At 30.8% G+C, this 17,137-nt stretch overlaps 2 protein-coding genes across 2 annotated transcripts in view; one reads left to right on the top strand and one right to left on the bottom strand.

The window, feature by feature from the left end:
• Window positions 1-10,715: 10,715 nt before the first annotated feature.
• On the bottom strand, window positions 10,716-14,617 carry LOC108774679 (uncharacterized). Its single transcript, XM_018540834.1, has 4 exons — window positions 14,390-14,617; window positions 13,586-13,939; window positions 11,771-12,185; window positions 10,716-11,251 (listed from the first exon to the last, which is right to left on the bottom strand). Exons 1-4 carry the CDS (start codon window positions 14,589-14,591, stop codon window positions 10,840-10,842), a joined length of 1,383 nt encoding a protein of 460 aa, XP_018396336.1. The 5' UTR covers window positions 14,592-14,617; the 3' UTR covers window positions 10,716-10,839.
• Window positions 14,618-16,170: 1,553 nt separating this feature from the next.
• Task7 (TWIK-related acid-sensitive K[+] channel 7) overlaps window positions 16,171-17,137 on the top strand; it is a 2,346-nt gene continuing 1,379 nt past the window's right edge. The window contains exons 1-2 of the mRNA XM_018540827.1: window positions 16,171-16,406; window positions 16,500-16,655. Coding sequence (XP_018396329.1) covers window positions 16,280-16,406; window positions 16,500-16,655 — 283 coding nt within the window. The 5' untranslated portion in view covers window positions 16,171-16,279. The remainder of the gene's footprint in view (window positions 16,407-16,499; window positions 16,656-17,137) is intronic.

Genomic DNA, 17,137 nt, shown 5'->3' with positions numbered 1-17,137 from the left:
CGCTTACAATATTAATCAAAAATCTTTTAAATAAATCTTCTTTTATTGCGCAAAAAAGAAACATTTTCATTTTATTTGTGTTTCTCTTATACAGGTATAAGTATAATAATAATAAAAATATAAAAAATAAAAATGTATTACTATCTTTACAGCTACATCAAATTTAGTGTAAAAAAAAGTACTCAATTATACAATATTTCTATACATATACAAAAACATATTTTCTAGCAAAACATATCCAAAAGTGACAAAAGTTGAAAAATTATTACTGTCATTTAAATAAATGATGTAGAAAATTGTTTGCGCACCTGAGAATTAACTTCAAAATATTTGTTGTAAGATATATGTAATAAACTATGCAAGTTTATCGAATGGAAAATCAGAATCAGTTTCAAGCATTTCGTACATCAGTTAATCTATCGTCGATATGTCGATCGTTCTAGAATCTCACATAGCATTTCTGCAAACTCCTCTGACCTATCTTGTTCATTGGTGTTGCGAATTTGCCACATTTCTGATTATAGTACAAACATGGCCTCTACTTGAAGGAAGATTAATTCGAGGGCGCAGCATATTTCCCAAGCGTATATCCGCTCAGATATTTATAAACGTATAATTCGCGTCGGTGGATCGCGTACCAATTTTCATTCGATACTAAGCAATCTTGGATCGATTTCGCATTCGTTGAAATAAATCAACCACATCTCATTGTACATCGTATCCTCATGATGTTTTTCGTGATCTTTTTATACAAAATCTGACATTTAAATTAATAAAGGAATACTTATTTCTGTTATAAAGAAAATTGTATCTATAAAAAGTCAGATATAAATAAAAGCATGCTAAAAAAACATGCTAATTATAACAAATCAAATTTGATTACATACATCATATTTGTAGCGTAAAGGAGTCTAACAAAAGGTAGGAAAGACGACACGAATCTTAACGCGTACTTTTTTTTATATTTCCTCGTAAAAAAAACGGGATATCTTCTCCAAATGACCAAGGACTAAAGCTTATTCTATAATACAATTGGAATAGGATCATAAGCCGTAAGCTGTAAAAAATTGGGCAATTACAGTTATAAAAAAAAATAATCAACTATATGTAATATATTAATATCTTACAGCTTACGGTTTGCAACTAGAATTATCATATCCAAATTCTCCAGAAGAATTTTTACTAGAGAAATTTACAGATTAAAAATCCCGGACGTTTCTTCGAGAATATTGAACTTCGCATAACTTATACGTCATACGCGAGATATTGTGCGATTTGTTCCAAGTTGCCCACTCTAAAACCTCTTGATTCCACCGAGAGATATATGTACCGAAAAAATCATATCGTAAAAATGAAAAGTTCAAGCCATGTTCGAAAAAATATACTCAAAAATTTAAATCCTTTTATCTAATAGTAATATATTATCACGACAAGTAACTGATATATTATTAAATCATGAAAATGAAAAGTTCAAGCCATGTTCAAAAAAGGATACTTAAAAATTTAAACCTTTTTATGTAATAATGATATATTACCATGAAAAGTAACTGATATATTATTAATTAAAGGTGCCAGTACAAAATGAACATTCATAAATTGTATGTAACTTTCGACCGATTTTCGAATTGTCTCTACCTTCCGCTGCGCCCTCACCTCACCGCGCGCGGTCCAAATGCCGCACGATGCTCGAGCAAAAATGGACTTTGGTGGCTCGGGATAAGAGACTTGTAGCGTCTCTCAGTTTTTGAACATGGCCGGAGACGTTATACCGCGTCTCCTGATTAAAGATGCCAGTTCAAAGTAAACATACATAGAGTCATATATTTTTAATCTATTGCTTTTCTAGTTCAATACTCAACTCATCATTCATAATTTTGAGTGTGTGTCAATAATATAAAATCGATATATAATAAAATAACGCTAATAACAATCCGCATACGTGATAAGAATTTGCAGTTATAAATACCCCACGCGGTTACAATGACAAAATCAAAAAAACAATCCATTATGAATAGTTTTTATTGTGGATGATAATTCTACATAATCTACATCTACATAAAAACGACTTATTGTTGATATATTATATATCAGTATCATATCTCAGTTAGTAATATAAAATGCTTATCGTTGTTTTATTCACTACTTGAAAAAATAGAATATGTCATAAATTCTGAATTGATTTCTTATGCAAATGTATTAAATTATTATTGCAACGCATTCCACATTTTCTGATAAAACATCTTTCGGCTTATATGTAGTATAGGTACGCGTTGTTTGCGCGATGAACAATATACTTTAACAACCATGTGAATATTTGTTTGTGGTGGCTCGCCATCGTATCGTCACAACATATGTAGATGAACATGGTAAACTCCAAATGAGTCTTGACAAATTAGTTGACTTTCATGTGGAAGAAATCGAACAATTTCATGTCAAAATTAAAAAGCAGAAGAAATATACAATTATTGCTCATTCAAAATGGACTTTTTATTTTTTAGAATCTTAATTCACAGTTTAATTATTATAAGGATGTAATATTTATTTAAAATTAAATATCAAAAATTGGAACAAATAATTTCTTTTAATACCTATACATATAGATATATATTTTTCTTTATTAACTTTAAATTTATTTAAAAATCTATCATTTTAATTAAAAAACTGAAGATTATCTCGTTCTTGGATATTTAATAGAATTTATTGTTCAGTGCGTTTTGCCGGAGTAAAAGTTGTATGTTGCGACACGTGTGTGGAGACAAAGTGACGCCCAACGTCGCGTCGCGTCGCATCGGCGTCTTTGGCCTTGAACCCATTGCAACACTTCCTCCCTAACTTCTCAGATTTCCCAGAAGGCCATGGTCATTGGAGCTGTTTTGTACTTCAATTGTCTATTTACAGTATAATTCAGGAAAGTATTGACTTTTTCCTATTTTAGTATTTTCTTAAAAAATATATTTTCTCTCTTTTTGGTTGATTCCTTTTTACGTTTTTATTTAAATACAAATAGTTGCGTAAATTATTACAATTTCTTTCAGATAATTAATTTAAATTACTATTAGGATATTAAATTAAAACTAAAGAATCTCATATATCATTACATTCGGATTATTTATATTTATACATTTCGGAAGTTACACATGTATTTCATAAATATGTATAACATACACACACGTCAATTTCTCTCTAATCGCTATTACATTATCTGCATTTCTCCAAAAAATTTGAAACAAGGGTAAAAACCATTTAATGTAATCGTAGGATAGAGTTCCTGAAATCAGTATAAGATTTATATGAAATCCTTATGTATAATCCGATAATTACATATGCAATTACAAAGAATAATTGTATAATATCAGATGTAATCGTTTATTTTGCTAAATAACTTCATATGTATAGTGAAGAAAATTATTTTTCATCAGATGAAATCGTATGAAATCAAATAAAATTATGTAATCTGTGGGACAATATTTCAGCTAGTGGTTACCCCCTCGATTTGAAACGCAGTTATTCTTTTCGCTAATATATCCTGCTATAAGGATTGTATAACATATTATATACAATATTATATAAGCATTATATAACAAAGCATTATTCCTACTTACGTATGTTTAATATTGTATTATTTTTAACATATCGCTTTTATTTAGAAAATATTTAGGAACTATATCCAGCGCGTATACGTGTAATGTGTGCGCACGCGCGTATGTGTAAAAAGGCCTATCAATATTTTATAGAAATGGATATACAAACAATTAGCTACATGTATTTGACTTTGTAGATAGAATAACTCCAATATATACGCCGTACCTAACAAAAACTTAATTTATTAAGTATTATTTATTATATTTAAGATAAACGAATTATATCAGTAAAAACTTTGTACATACTGTCTAGTAGTACGAAAAAATATGGCTAGTGTGAAGTTAGATCCCCCAAAATTGTTTTTTAAATAACTTTTAAACTAAAGATGTGCAAACGAAATTAAAAAATGTGTATAAATGTGCAAACGATGAGCAATCGAATGAGCTATATAAATTTTATTTTTTTTTATGTTGGGGAGGTAACACGACGACGGTCCGATGTATCACATAGAAGATAGAAGTGCAAAATAATTCCTGAAATAATGGTACCGTATATATTTCTCAGTTGTCAAAGATCACTTCAGGATCGCTACAACAGTTGACAGCTAAGATATTTTAAGAATTTTTTTATATTTAAACATATAGTAATATATTTGAATTGTACTTTATAAAAGATTTTTGCTTTTAAAGGAATATGTATATTTATATTTTTAACATCTAAGTTATTTTACAATAATACATAACATTTGACTTCTGATTTAATATATAATTTTACAATTTTTCGTGTTTAACCAATGTAAATGAAAAAATAAGGAAAAAGATTATTTAAATATTTAAATAATTTGAAAAAATTGCGATTTTATGAATTATAAGCTCTTTTTTTTGTACATCTCTCTCTCCCTCTCTCTCTCTCTCTCTCCCTCCTCCCTCCCTCCTCTTTTTTCTCACTTTTTTCTATTACTTTTTAAAATAAATTATTAACTTGTATGCAAAATTTAATTAATTTTGATCTTATTGCACAATTTTCAATCTATCGAATTCGCGTCGTGATATCGGTTGATTTGTATAGGATTCAAATCTGTTAAGTATAGCTAGTACATAAGTACATGTAAAAGCTCGTACATGTGCTCGCGTAAAAGGTTTTGTAAATCTCGATTTGTGTATGAGAATCACGTTCGTTCAGAATCACGTATAACATTATTATACGCTGTTGCAGATGCAACAAAATTGGATGAGATGTATCGGTGATAAATAAATTTCATGCTGGGGTGCGTATAAAAATAAAGTACGTACAAAAATAAAGTGTATTATGTGCATGAAGAATGTGTGCAAAGAATTTTTATCCACGTTATTTAAAAGTGTTTACATATTCGGGATGTCCCCAGATTTTTCCTACAACTTTAGGTATGTTCTTTAGGTATAAGTTGAAATAAGAACAAATGTGTTATATTGATACGGCTCTTTAAATGCTTCATTAAAAACGATATTACTTATATATATATATATATATACATATATATATATATATATAATAATTAACCGATAAGATTGAATACGCATAAGCGAGAAAGACCGAGACGATTTAATTACATTTCTTTTGTGAATTTACTTAATTTCTTTATTGAAAGTTATAACAAAAATATAAAATGTGTAAAAAACATTTTTTTTATATAATTGTATGATAAGTTTACATTTTGAATTATCGTCCGCCCATGTCAATACAAGTTTGATAACGACATAATTTTAAATTTAACAATTTTTTGCAAGGATAGAAGAAATCTTCATAGAAAAGTTCTCTCTATCCTCGTAAAAAAGGTGGTAAATTTTGAATCTTAAAGTTATTTTTTTATACACTTTACATTTTTGTTATAACTTTTTAATAATACACTTAAGTCCTTTATTTAGGATAAGTGGTCCAACAATGAGCCATGTAAATTTCAGAGGTTCGTATTTTTCTCAATTGTTGAGTTGAAGATCTGAGTTTTTGCATACAGTTTATGAATTTAGTTAACTACATACTATGAACAATAACTCTTAATAAGTTATATCTTAAGTTTAGTTACAATTTCGGTTATTTTAAAAAATGGGAAAGGTTTATTGTGTACAAGGGGTGTGTATGGTACAATGAATTACATGTTTTATATTGCGAATGGTTAGGATTATTTTACTATATTTTAAAATGTTTATTTAGAAAAAGATAATTATAAGATGATAAGAATTAGAGTAATAAATATTAAAAGCCACACACACACACATTACTCATGTTGTTTTTACTATTTTAAGCTTACAATCAAAATTATTGTTTTTAATATATTTCAGATATTTTCTCAGATTATTATTTATTGTGGTAATTAGTTCGTCGCAGTTTATAGTAAGAAACACATATATGTATAGTAAAAAAATTACTATGTTACTAAATATATACATATAAAAATTAATAAATTACTAAATTACTATATACACATAGAGTCAAAAAACAATGGTTTATTGTTCACTACATCAAAATGATTCATTATAGATCATATAACCTTTCTCACGATAATCTTCAAAATAATGCGGTAAAATGATACAATAGAAAAAGTTGCTTATATTAAAGCTAAATGTATATTATATTAGGGGATTGCATTAAAAGACGCTATTTTTTTTGTATTTGAGCATTAATTTCAATGATAAAATGAATCGAAGTATTTTCCCTCGGAAGCTAGGACTTTTTGTCACTTTCCTGGCAGAAGTTGAATTCCGTTACGAAAGAATGATCTGTCTTTTGAGTTTAATCCATTCAGCAACCCAATTTTCGACTTTGCTACAATTACGGAAGTGTGTATTTTCCAGAGATCATAATCGCTTGATGCCAAGTCCAGAGAATACGCTATGTGCAAAAGAACGTCCCATTCGAGATCCATCAGTATTTATTTCACGGCTATAGCAACATGGGGCCGAACATTATTATATCATGGATATGGTCAGGAGAAGAATCATCTTTCGCGACAATTTGATGCAATTAATGATCGTTTTTGTATCAAATTATCATTCAATTGTTGTTAATAACGCTCGGCGGTAATTGTTTCGTTCAACAGCTCATAATACACGGCACCCTTCATATCCTATCAAATACAGAGTATTGCTTTGTGACCATGGAACCACCACTTTTGAATCGTTGAAACCAGTCTCTACATACTGTTTCCGATGGAGCAAATTCACTATAAGTTTCCGCAAGCAATCGGTGAATTTTAGCTGCACTTTTTTTCAAATCAAAATAGTGTAGAAGTACACATTGGAAAAACAACTTATCGCGTTCCATTTTAATTCAGTTATAGAAAAGCGTATACGGATGGCGTCTGTTGATTGAATTTTAGTGGGAAAATGTTCATACTTCGAAAATGACATAAAGTAACAGATATCTCTGACCACAGCATACACAGCTAGAGTCATCTAAACGTAAACAGCGGCTTTTAATGTAACCCCCTAATATTAAAGCTAAATGTGTACACAAAACTATTGCACAAAGAAAAAAATAGTAAGTATAATAACAAAAACATTAAAAAATGCATAAAACTTCCAAAAAAAAATTTACTTTGCAACCCAAAATTCCTTAAACGTGATAAGCCGTATAGCCATCCTTGGCGCATCCGCCGGCCGATTGAGTAGTCGAGAAGGGGTTCAAATGCGAGTCGTTGCATAATAACAGCGTAATTTGGTAATACATTTACGAAATATCGTAATGGTATACTATTAGTTCACTGTTGGATTACCTATCCTATATAACTTTTTCTATTTCAGCTTGTAAAACATACTGTCAAAGTTTGTACGGAAAATCAAGGGTATCCTCTACATAGAAAAAACAAAAGACATTTATGATCCCGTTGTATCCCTGTAAATTTTAATCCTATATCTCGAAATATTCAGAAATTATTCAGATGGCTCGGAACTTTTGGCGGGTATTGTAAATAGGCGCAATTATATTGTATTAATATTAACAATAGTTAAGCACGCGTAATAATAAATTTAACAAACAAATGTTTCGAATCTCGATTCGATTCCTAGCCGAGATAATATTTTTAGCAATAAAATTATTAACAGTTTTTCAGATAAAATAGTTAATATAAAATAAAGAATATTTTTACTAAATACTTATTAGCATCAATAATTATTAAACTGCTTGTCAATTTAATAAATACATTGTTACTTTAATTCTGCTCGTAATGGAACTTGTTTCAAAATCGAAAATTATTTTGGCGCGCAATATACAGAACCAGATTGTACATAAATTTGTAGGTTGTACAATACAAAAACAAAATATTTAAGCACTAAGATCCTGTTTCAACCGAATATAGAACTTTTCATATTTAATTAGATAATATTAATTTTAGAAATCGCCTTTAAAAATTAATTTTTCGAGATATTGTATCCAATAAAATATTGGAAAACAATGCAACCTACGTTAAGAGAAAGTAAAACCGAAGTTTTATCACAATTTTACTTTAAATAATTTTTTTACAAATTGGAAGCTGTTGTCAATGTGACTAACCGACTTAGGGATGTGTTTAGTAACAATTTTTTGTAAAAGTGTTCGTAAAAAATGGATTATTAATTGCAGATGTTTTTGTATCAATTGTAAACGTTTATGTATCTTAGAGAGTCTATATATAGGTTTTTGGTAATATCATGTCGCTGCGTATGAATTTTTTTGTGAGTGGCTTTTAAAACATATTTGGATTTCTTCGATTTCTTGCGGAGAACCTCGCAAATCAATAATTATCTTCCTAGTCAGTTTTTTTATCGTAATGTAAGTGTTTTTAAGTTTTTATCCTGTAGCATGTCTAATTTTCATGTAATTTTCATAATTTTTTCTATGTACAATTTTTTCTATATAACAATTAATGATTTCGAGTCTTAACTGTCGTATTCCCTTTATCAATCCTTGTAAAGATAAACTTCTTCATATTCTTTCTCATCTTATCAACGTTTCCATATCAGTAATTTTTATTTTTATTTTTTAGACGAATATCTGAAGCAAGAATTAAGGATAATGTCTGTTAAATATAATAAATCGGGACATGAGATATTTTAAAGATATTATATAAACGTTTTTCTAACAGTGCCAAAAAAAATGTCTTATGCATTTTAAAACGTCTCTGGGCAAAATGATATTTTAATTTTCGATAAAATTACAAATCGTTCGATTTGGTTTAATTAATTTTGAGAAATATTAATAAATAATTTGCGAAATAATAAGAAATAATTTGCGAATCACTTTTTTAAATTTGACATCATTTTTATGTGCGAATTGACGTTAGAATTGACAATTATAGAACCGATAAATAACTTATATTGTATAATAATTGACAAGCATGTGAGAAATTGCGCCCCGGTACATATTATTATTATTTAAAATACATTAGGGGAATTAAATTAAAAGTTTTTTGTTATATACTGAAGATGGTCACATTAAGGACCGAAACGTTTATAATTATGTTTATAATTTTTAGTATTATTAAATACACGAGATTTTCGCTACTTTGAACCAGCGTGTGGTATATGCTCCTTCTTCTTATTTTTAATTTGAGAAATATATTTCAAATTGAAACCGCGTTTTTAAATTCGCGAGATTACTGAATATTTCTCAAAAACGCAATTTGCGAGAGAAAAAAATTTTGCAGATTTATTTTATTAGATTTCTATAGTTATTATTATAGATATTTATTATTAAATTTTATATTTATCAAGTATTATGTTCATAATTTTATCGATTATTCTAATCGAAAATAGCCGAATAAGTATCAGCTAAACTTACCCGATGAGAGAAGATCGGATCGTCGATTCAACAACCGCAATGCTGTGTTACTGTTCCATTTGAGCTTCCTCGATTATTCGACAATCGAGACTCATCGAAAGTGATTTGTGTCAGAAAAATGGATGGTTTAATTAATTATTAATTGCAAATTCCAAGCTAAGTGATGAGCACACATCTAACACGATAAAGTTGATATGCGTTACGACGTCGCGTGCCGACTGAAACTGCCGTTGCTCTTCTCATTCTCCAGTGATGATCGAAGGAGTGTATGCAGGCGCGCCTGCCAACGTCGCGGCGGCCGGCGTCGGGACACCGCGCCGCCCGCGCCGCCGCCGTCACCACTACCTTCGCTATATACCACTACCGTTACGCTGCAACCGTTGCCGTCGCGACTGTAACGTTCACCCCATGAACAGCTTGCTAGAAAACGTCGGTCGTTCTGACTTCTGTCCACGTGATATGCAGTTGTTGACCGGTCGTCTCCACCGCCTCCACTATCTTCACCGGTCGACTGATGACGACAGCGACGATAATAACGATAATAACGATGTGAAGGATGATGATATCGGGCGTGTCGAAGGGGGAAACCCGCCGCGTTGGGTTTCGTTGTCGAGGAGACACGATGCAGCCCTCTGTGATCGATCCGTTTCACCCCTTCATATATGTGCATCGCACAACGTGATGCAGCGCATCGACAATAGAGCGAGCAGGACGAATATAATGCTCAGGACAATATGCGCAACAATGGTGAATGCAATAGCATGGAAGATGAGTTGACGCGAAGTCGGTGTCAAGGAAAAGAGTGAGCGCAGTCACTCATATCTAAATTTCTGGTTAGGGTTCACGTGATAGTTAGGTCGCTTAATATATTCATAATTATTAGGAAGGATATATAATTCATAGATTTTCGATCGTATGAGCGGACATCAAATAGAATTGAATTATGCTCTTTAATGAGGATATTTTAATTTTATTTTTATGTGAGCAATGAAAAAAATATTGATTTTGCTTCTATAAAGAGAGTATAATTTCATATTAATCCTATTCTTATCCTCTTTGTCCAATTGATATAAATTTATCTTGTAAGGCAACTATATAGGTATATACATATATTGATGTACGTATAATCAGACTATATGGCGAGAATTGCAATGAAAAACGTACACACTTACTTATTACAGTTTGGATATTTTTCGTAATGGTACGTACGACGATAAATAATCTCCATTTCTTATAGTCTCAGATTTATGCATATTTTTATTACTTAGAGCTAGTCTGTTATTTGCGCACGCGCGCGCGCACATACACATATTTGGATATAAAAATATAATTTCAAATAAATCTCAAAAATGCATGTAATAAATATATTTTATAAATGATAAAAAGCCAAAAGAGTACAAAAGAAAGGAAATTCTCGTTTTTGGACAAAGAAAGGCGTCATTCAAGGTTGTGGCATTTAATTCTTTAAAATTCCATTTCTCTAATCACTTTGTCACTCATGTTATGGTCGGCACTTTCTTTTTCGGACGTTTTGTCATTATTTTCATCATTGGAATTTCTAATGCTTTCTACTCTGTCGTAATCTATTCTGTCATTATTGATATTTGCCTCGATTTTTCGTTTTTCTATTCTCGATTCGTCTTCTTGATTCGACGTCAACTTTTGTTTCTTAATTCTATAGTTATCTTCATTGCTTTCGTATTGATTATTAAGACCCTTTTCTCTAACGTTCTCATACCTTTGCTCAACTGGTTGACCATCATTCTGGGCAAATTTAGCAGAAAAAGTCATACGACGTTTTTTGATTGACTTCTTAATGTTTCCTTCGTCTCTTTTCTGTTGTTGTCCTTGCTTATTGTTGGTGTTATTAATTTTGCTAAAACGAATGACATAGTGCAAATAAATTGATTTTTCTGAAAATAATTTTTGAAAAACAAATATCCATGAATACAATATAGATATGAGAAGAAAAGAATTTAATATTACTCTTTTTTTTTACTTTCTTGTTTTCTATGTTTAAATCTAAAGTATCCATAAAGCATTTTAAGTATATTAAAACGTCCGTATTGTATTACAGTCTATTAAATGTATTTTCGTAACAAAGTTAAACCCATTAAATTGTTGTTTAATGTAAAGAGAAAGAGACATAAAAAGATGAATGTTTTTAGAAATGGATTCATGAGAGGTAGTTTCTTAACTTTACAATTCCCGCAATTTTGTGAGAGAAGATATAAAAGTGTTTTCAAATTTTAATACAGAGTAATCAGTGCGTATTAATTTCATACCAAATAGCTGTGAAAGGATAGTGAAAGGTTTATGAGACTTGCTTTAAAACTTACAAAACAATTACAAAAAAAAATTATAACCAGTATCTCTTTTTAAATGAAATGAAAACCTGTTTTTTCTCGTAAAAGCTTTTGGTTTGCTTTTCTCATGTAACGATTTACAAAGCGATTTTCGTGAATTGCTCTCACGCGTATTTAAACTTTTGGCAGGATTTTGAGCAGGTCGTATTTTTCTTTTTGAAGCCGTCTGTTTGTTGTTCATATTGTGAAAAAATTTATCTCGCGGAATTCCGCGACGCATTGCTTTCCGTTCAGCGATGGTGGTCAAATTACTCGTCTTTCCTCGTCGCGCAATGCGTCGTCTTCGCCGAGATTCGATGTCAGTCCGTCTCCAATTCCAAGATTGTGTGTCCAGAGTTGAACACACACGGAGCATATTACCTTGTCGATTGGTCGGGATCAAATAACCCGATCTGACGCCAAAAGATAATGCTTTACAGATATACTTTCTGGCCTGTCGCTTTCCTGCAATGTGGACGTCGTTGATTGTGCACTTATCATCACTTGTAAAATTTGATCTCACAAAAAGCGCTTTTAGCTCTACAGCAGCGTGTAATGACGTAATACAGGCACACCGAACGAGTCAGTTTACCGTTGATCTACTTGAAACGTACTCATCCGATGCATTTATTCTAGAAATTATTATTACACCTCTTCGCTTCGCAAAAAAGAAAATAATTGCCAGTTTATCACATATAAAGATAAATTGTTAGAAGAAAAAAATATTATTTATATGTACACACACATAGGGTGTCCTGAAATTTGCAAATCATAATAGTTTCGAATTAAGAAAGTTTTTGAGAAGTAAGAATTTAAATATAGAACCAATCACAGATTTAGATGGTTATCTATTCATAAATCGCATGTGCCGTAGTATTACATATGGTAAATATGGTAAACTTCAGCATTTAAATGTAATTTATCTAAAAGTTCATAATTGGTCATATTTGAACTCTTATTTTCTTATAAATTCTTTTGTGCTTAAAGTAAAAATTTACAAATAACCTCTCTCTCTCTCTCTCTCTCTGTGCGTGCGTGCGTGCATGCATGTGTATGTGTATACCCAATTTTTTGAAAACTTTTTTACCGTGTATTTTAATTCCCGAATTTTAGAATATACCGTGTACGTTCATGTATACAATACATATCTATAAATCTTTTTGAAAAAAATTATGTGTAAAATATTTATTTTAAATATTTCTAAATCATTCAATTTGTTTTAAATGAGTTGGAAAGAGTTAATCCCTAATGGAGGTTTAGATATTTATGCAGTTGTTTAATATGAAATCTAATGAAGTGCAGTAATTTCTTTACTCTCTAAAGCTGGATCAGTGGACTAAGGCCCGATTGCACCAACGTGTGATTTCGATTTTAAGCGAGACTTAAACTGTCTTTGTCTCTGTCTTTCTTTCGGCTTTAATACAGATAGATAGAGTTTTAAGTCTTGCTTAAAATCAAGTAATGTTGGTGCAACCGGGCCTAAATAAATGGACAGTCACTGCAGATTACCTACAGTGGTATTGATACTGGATAATCAAAAGTTCAACAAAACAGAAAGAAAGTCTGAGCATTATTAAATTTACAGTACATTATTAAATTTGCACTTTTTTTTCAATTTCAATCTTCTAATATTCATTGAATTCATGCTCGAAAGTCTAAAACAAGATTAGTTAGATCACATGATAAAAGTTAGCTCTCTATACTTATAAGTTAGGGACTCACATTTTATATTTTATGCACTGATTGGTATATACTTGGCATTGCAGCGATATCAGTGATTATCCACTGATTCAGATTTCGAGAGTGTGTGTGTGTGTATGTGCGCGCGTGCGTGTGTGTGCGTGTAAGTCCATTGAAAAATGCACCTTCTTCGACGCCAGCTTTGATGTAACTGTTAATGAGCTGTATTAAAGATCGCTTCCTGAAAAGTGCTTTGGCGCTGTTGAGCGAGTTTGCCAGTGTGTTTGGTTCCATTGAGCCATTTGACACGCTGCTATTCGTGGAGCTTGTCGGTGCTGAGCTATTTGCAGCATCCGTTGCTTCCGTGAGACTATCGATAGATGTAGGCCTAGATACCATTGTGTATTCCGGCATTTGTACAGATTCTGAATCATTGCAGTGATCGACCGCTTCGTATGACAGCTTTTGCCGTTCATCGGAGTTTTGCGTTTTTCGACAATGTGTTTCGAAGCGTTTCGGAGACGAGAAACGTCTTGCGTCTTCGCCAATAAACGTACAAAGGCAACGTTAGATTACAAATTGATAAGATTTGGTTATTTTGAATGGATAATACGTTTTATCGAGTATCGATTATACGTATAATTGTGTATAGAACATAAAATTGTATAAAACAATAAAATACAAGTCATTTTTGTTAGATTTAAGATATAATTGCAATGGTTTTAGGTTGAAAAATTTAACTTATACGATTTACTTAAGGATATAGAGATTAAAATAAATTAATATTTTATTATATATTTTAATTTATTAGTATAAAACAATGTATATAAAGAAAGGCAAAGAACTAATAAAATAACAGACAAATTCAATTTATTATAAACATACGTTTCGACTCCGATTGCCTTTCTTTATATACATTGTTTTAATTTATTACCGTTATCAATGTTAATCATATAATTAATTATGTAATTATGTTTCAATCGTAATACCATGATTGTGTTTGTCGATGGTAAGGAGTTCATAGACTAATTGAGGTATACTGATGGAATCGTACAATTGCCGTTGATTTAGAGTATTAGCGTGTTTACAGCGTACCGATTTAACTCGGGAACGAGTATCAGAATGTATCATTCGTCTTGTTATTCGCTTTTTCCCAGATCGGTCTCTCGTTTTTCTCTTTGACGACGCCATTATTTAATAATGATATTTCTCTTTTACTTCCGACGATTTGCGTTATAAAAACATGCGATCGCATAGTTGGCATGGATTTGAGAAAAAATTGAATGATGCTCTCTTTCGTTATTCTATTTTCACAGAATTTACAGAAAAATAATAAATACATAATAAATTTAATGATGTGTTGAATTTTTAAAATATTTAAAAAAATTTTAACATATTTGGTTTAATAAAAGGTTTGTAAACAATTTAAAAAATATGCTCCAACTTGTAAAAAGACTTTTTCCCTAACTCAATTAGGTATATAAAAACGCTGTTTATGAGATATTTACAAAATTGTTTTGTCAAAGATGTAATGATATTGAATTATTCATCAAATTACAAGTATTTTTGTATAGTAATAAAAAAAATTACAATTATTATACTTTGCATAATTTTTTAAATATTTCCGATAAGTGGTAATAGGAAATAATATTTTATTAATTCTGGCATACTTTCGTGTATTCAAGATTGACTGAACAATAGTTTCTGTAATATTATACTTATAATATTTTATCATGCCCAGTGCATAATATTATCGAAGACAAAAATTCTTACCCATTGAGGATGATTTAGTATAAACCAAAACACGTTCAGGATTTTATCGAATTGTTGAGTTATTAATATTATTATTCTATAGGTAGTAATACTGTATGTATCATTGATGATGACACGATGCCTGCGGGCTTATTGTATATTCGTTGGTAATTTTAGTTTTAATTCTCTAAAGTTTTTAAATACTTTATACAAAATATAATATATCTTACCTATATATTAAAGAAAATTAAATATTTCTTGTTATTTTAAATCTCACAATCAAAAGAAATTATAATCAGGAGTCTAATAAATCTAATAAATGTGTGTGTACTGAACATAATATATTTAGAAAATATAAACAATATATATAATTAATAATTATATAATGTATGTATAGTAAATTCGTATACATAAATTGCTGAGTTATCAACGGTAGATTTTACTGTACAAAGTCGGTGAGGCTCGTTTACATCGATCGGTGGTCTGCTGTATATACATAACCGACGCAACCCTCTGCCGACTACTACTGTCACGACGAAAGCGCACCATACTACTGAACTCATTGAACGACTGAACTGCGATATTAGGGTGGTACCTGGTACTATAGTTCAGTATGGTTATCACTCACAGTTGCTGCAGGTGCAGTTATCATTTGGTTACAACGTCAATAACGTATAGTTATTATACCGAGGCTTCCGATTATCATTACTTGCAACTTACGTGTACTTCCGAATATAAGTCAGCAGCAGCAGCAGCCAGCAGTATATTCCTTCGTTGGCCATTCGTTGGCTCGCGATCAATACTCCGAACGGATAGTGGGCAGCGATTGTTGTCTCGTGAGTGCTCGTGAGTATATCGAGCTTACTCTCGTTGTGTTTCGAGTTCCCAAATGAACGTTTCATCTGCGATATAAATTTTTCACATGTATATTTATTTTTTCGGCGCAAAACAAATACATATATATTTATTATATATATTGTGTACAAAATGCTGCTCTACATAAATATCGTATCTTGCGAAGAACATTATTGTCAGGGGAAATCTCGAGAAACTCGTTGAGAGTGTGATTGCTGTGATTTTTGTATTCTGTTGCGCGTTTAGACGCGCGATAGAACAAAACGGCGAAGATGAAGAGACAGAATGTTAGGACTTTGTCGTTAGTAGTGTGCACATTTACGTATCTCCTTGTTGGCGCCGCGGTATTTGATGCCCTTGAATCGGACACTGAGAAGAAACGCTGGGAATTTCTTTCGGGTGAGTTCTTTATCACTGTCGATGAATATTTTTAAACGAATCGATAATTGATTATTCACTATTTTTCGCTTTTGGTGGGAAATACTATCGCAGAGATTCGTCGTAATATGATGAGGAAGTATAATATCACGCCGGAGGACTACAAGATGGTCGAAATTGTAATAATAGAAAACAAACCACATAAAGCGGGACCGCAGTGGAAATTTGCGGGTGCTTTCTATTTTGCTACTTTAGTATTAGCCATGATTGGTGAGTCACGCTTGTGTGTTCCTTGGTGAAAGAAATTCTCATATTTTTAAGAATTTTTTATATTCTAAATTTATGAATATTTCTGAAGAAAAGCTTGAGATTTTATTCAGATATAATATAGAACGAGAAATCTTAAAATATATTTTAACATAGAAAAAAAATAGAGACTCGCAACATTTCTGGAAAGTGTTTCAATTTGTGTAAAAACTAAGAAATTTTTTGGAAAATTATAAAATTCGAAAAATCCTGAATGTAAATATTTTGAAAAATGATATTAAGAATTTAGAGAAGAATTTTCATCAGGGCTATGTTCGAAAATTGTTTAAATTTTTGTTGTATGTATATTAAAGATTAGACAATAAATTAGAATTTAATAAAAAATTATGTTTTGTATTAAACACAACATAATAAATATATTTTTAACTGATGTTCAAATGAAAGAGAGAGAGAGAGAGAGAGAGAGAGAGAGAGAGAGAGAGAGA

Source organism: Cyphomyrmex costatus, unplaced genomic scaffold (assembly GCF_001594065.2).
Source record: "Cyphomyrmex costatus isolate MS0001 unplaced genomic scaffold, Ccosl1.0 scaffold270, whole genome shotgun sequence".
NCBI lineage: Eukaryota > Metazoa > Arthropoda > Insecta > Hymenoptera > Formicidae > Cyphomyrmex > Cyphomyrmex costatus.
This window is presented reverse-complemented; position numbering and strand designations above follow the sequence as displayed.

Excerpts from the sequence above, each read along its gene's own strand:
- LOC108774679 (XM_018540834.1), bottom strand. The coding sequence starts at position 14,591 with ATGGCGTCGTCAAAGAGAAAAACGAGAGACCGATCTGGGAAAAAGCGA. Across the intron at positions 13,940-14,389 it reads CATCGACAAACACAATCATG|ACGCAAGACGTTTCTCGTCT; the intron begins GTATTACGATTG and ends TTATTGGCGAAG. Across the intron at positions 12,186-13,585 it reads CAAAGCTGGCGTCGAAGAAG|GAAAGCGACAGGCCAGAAAG; the intron begins GTGCATTTTTCA and ends TCCACATTGCAG.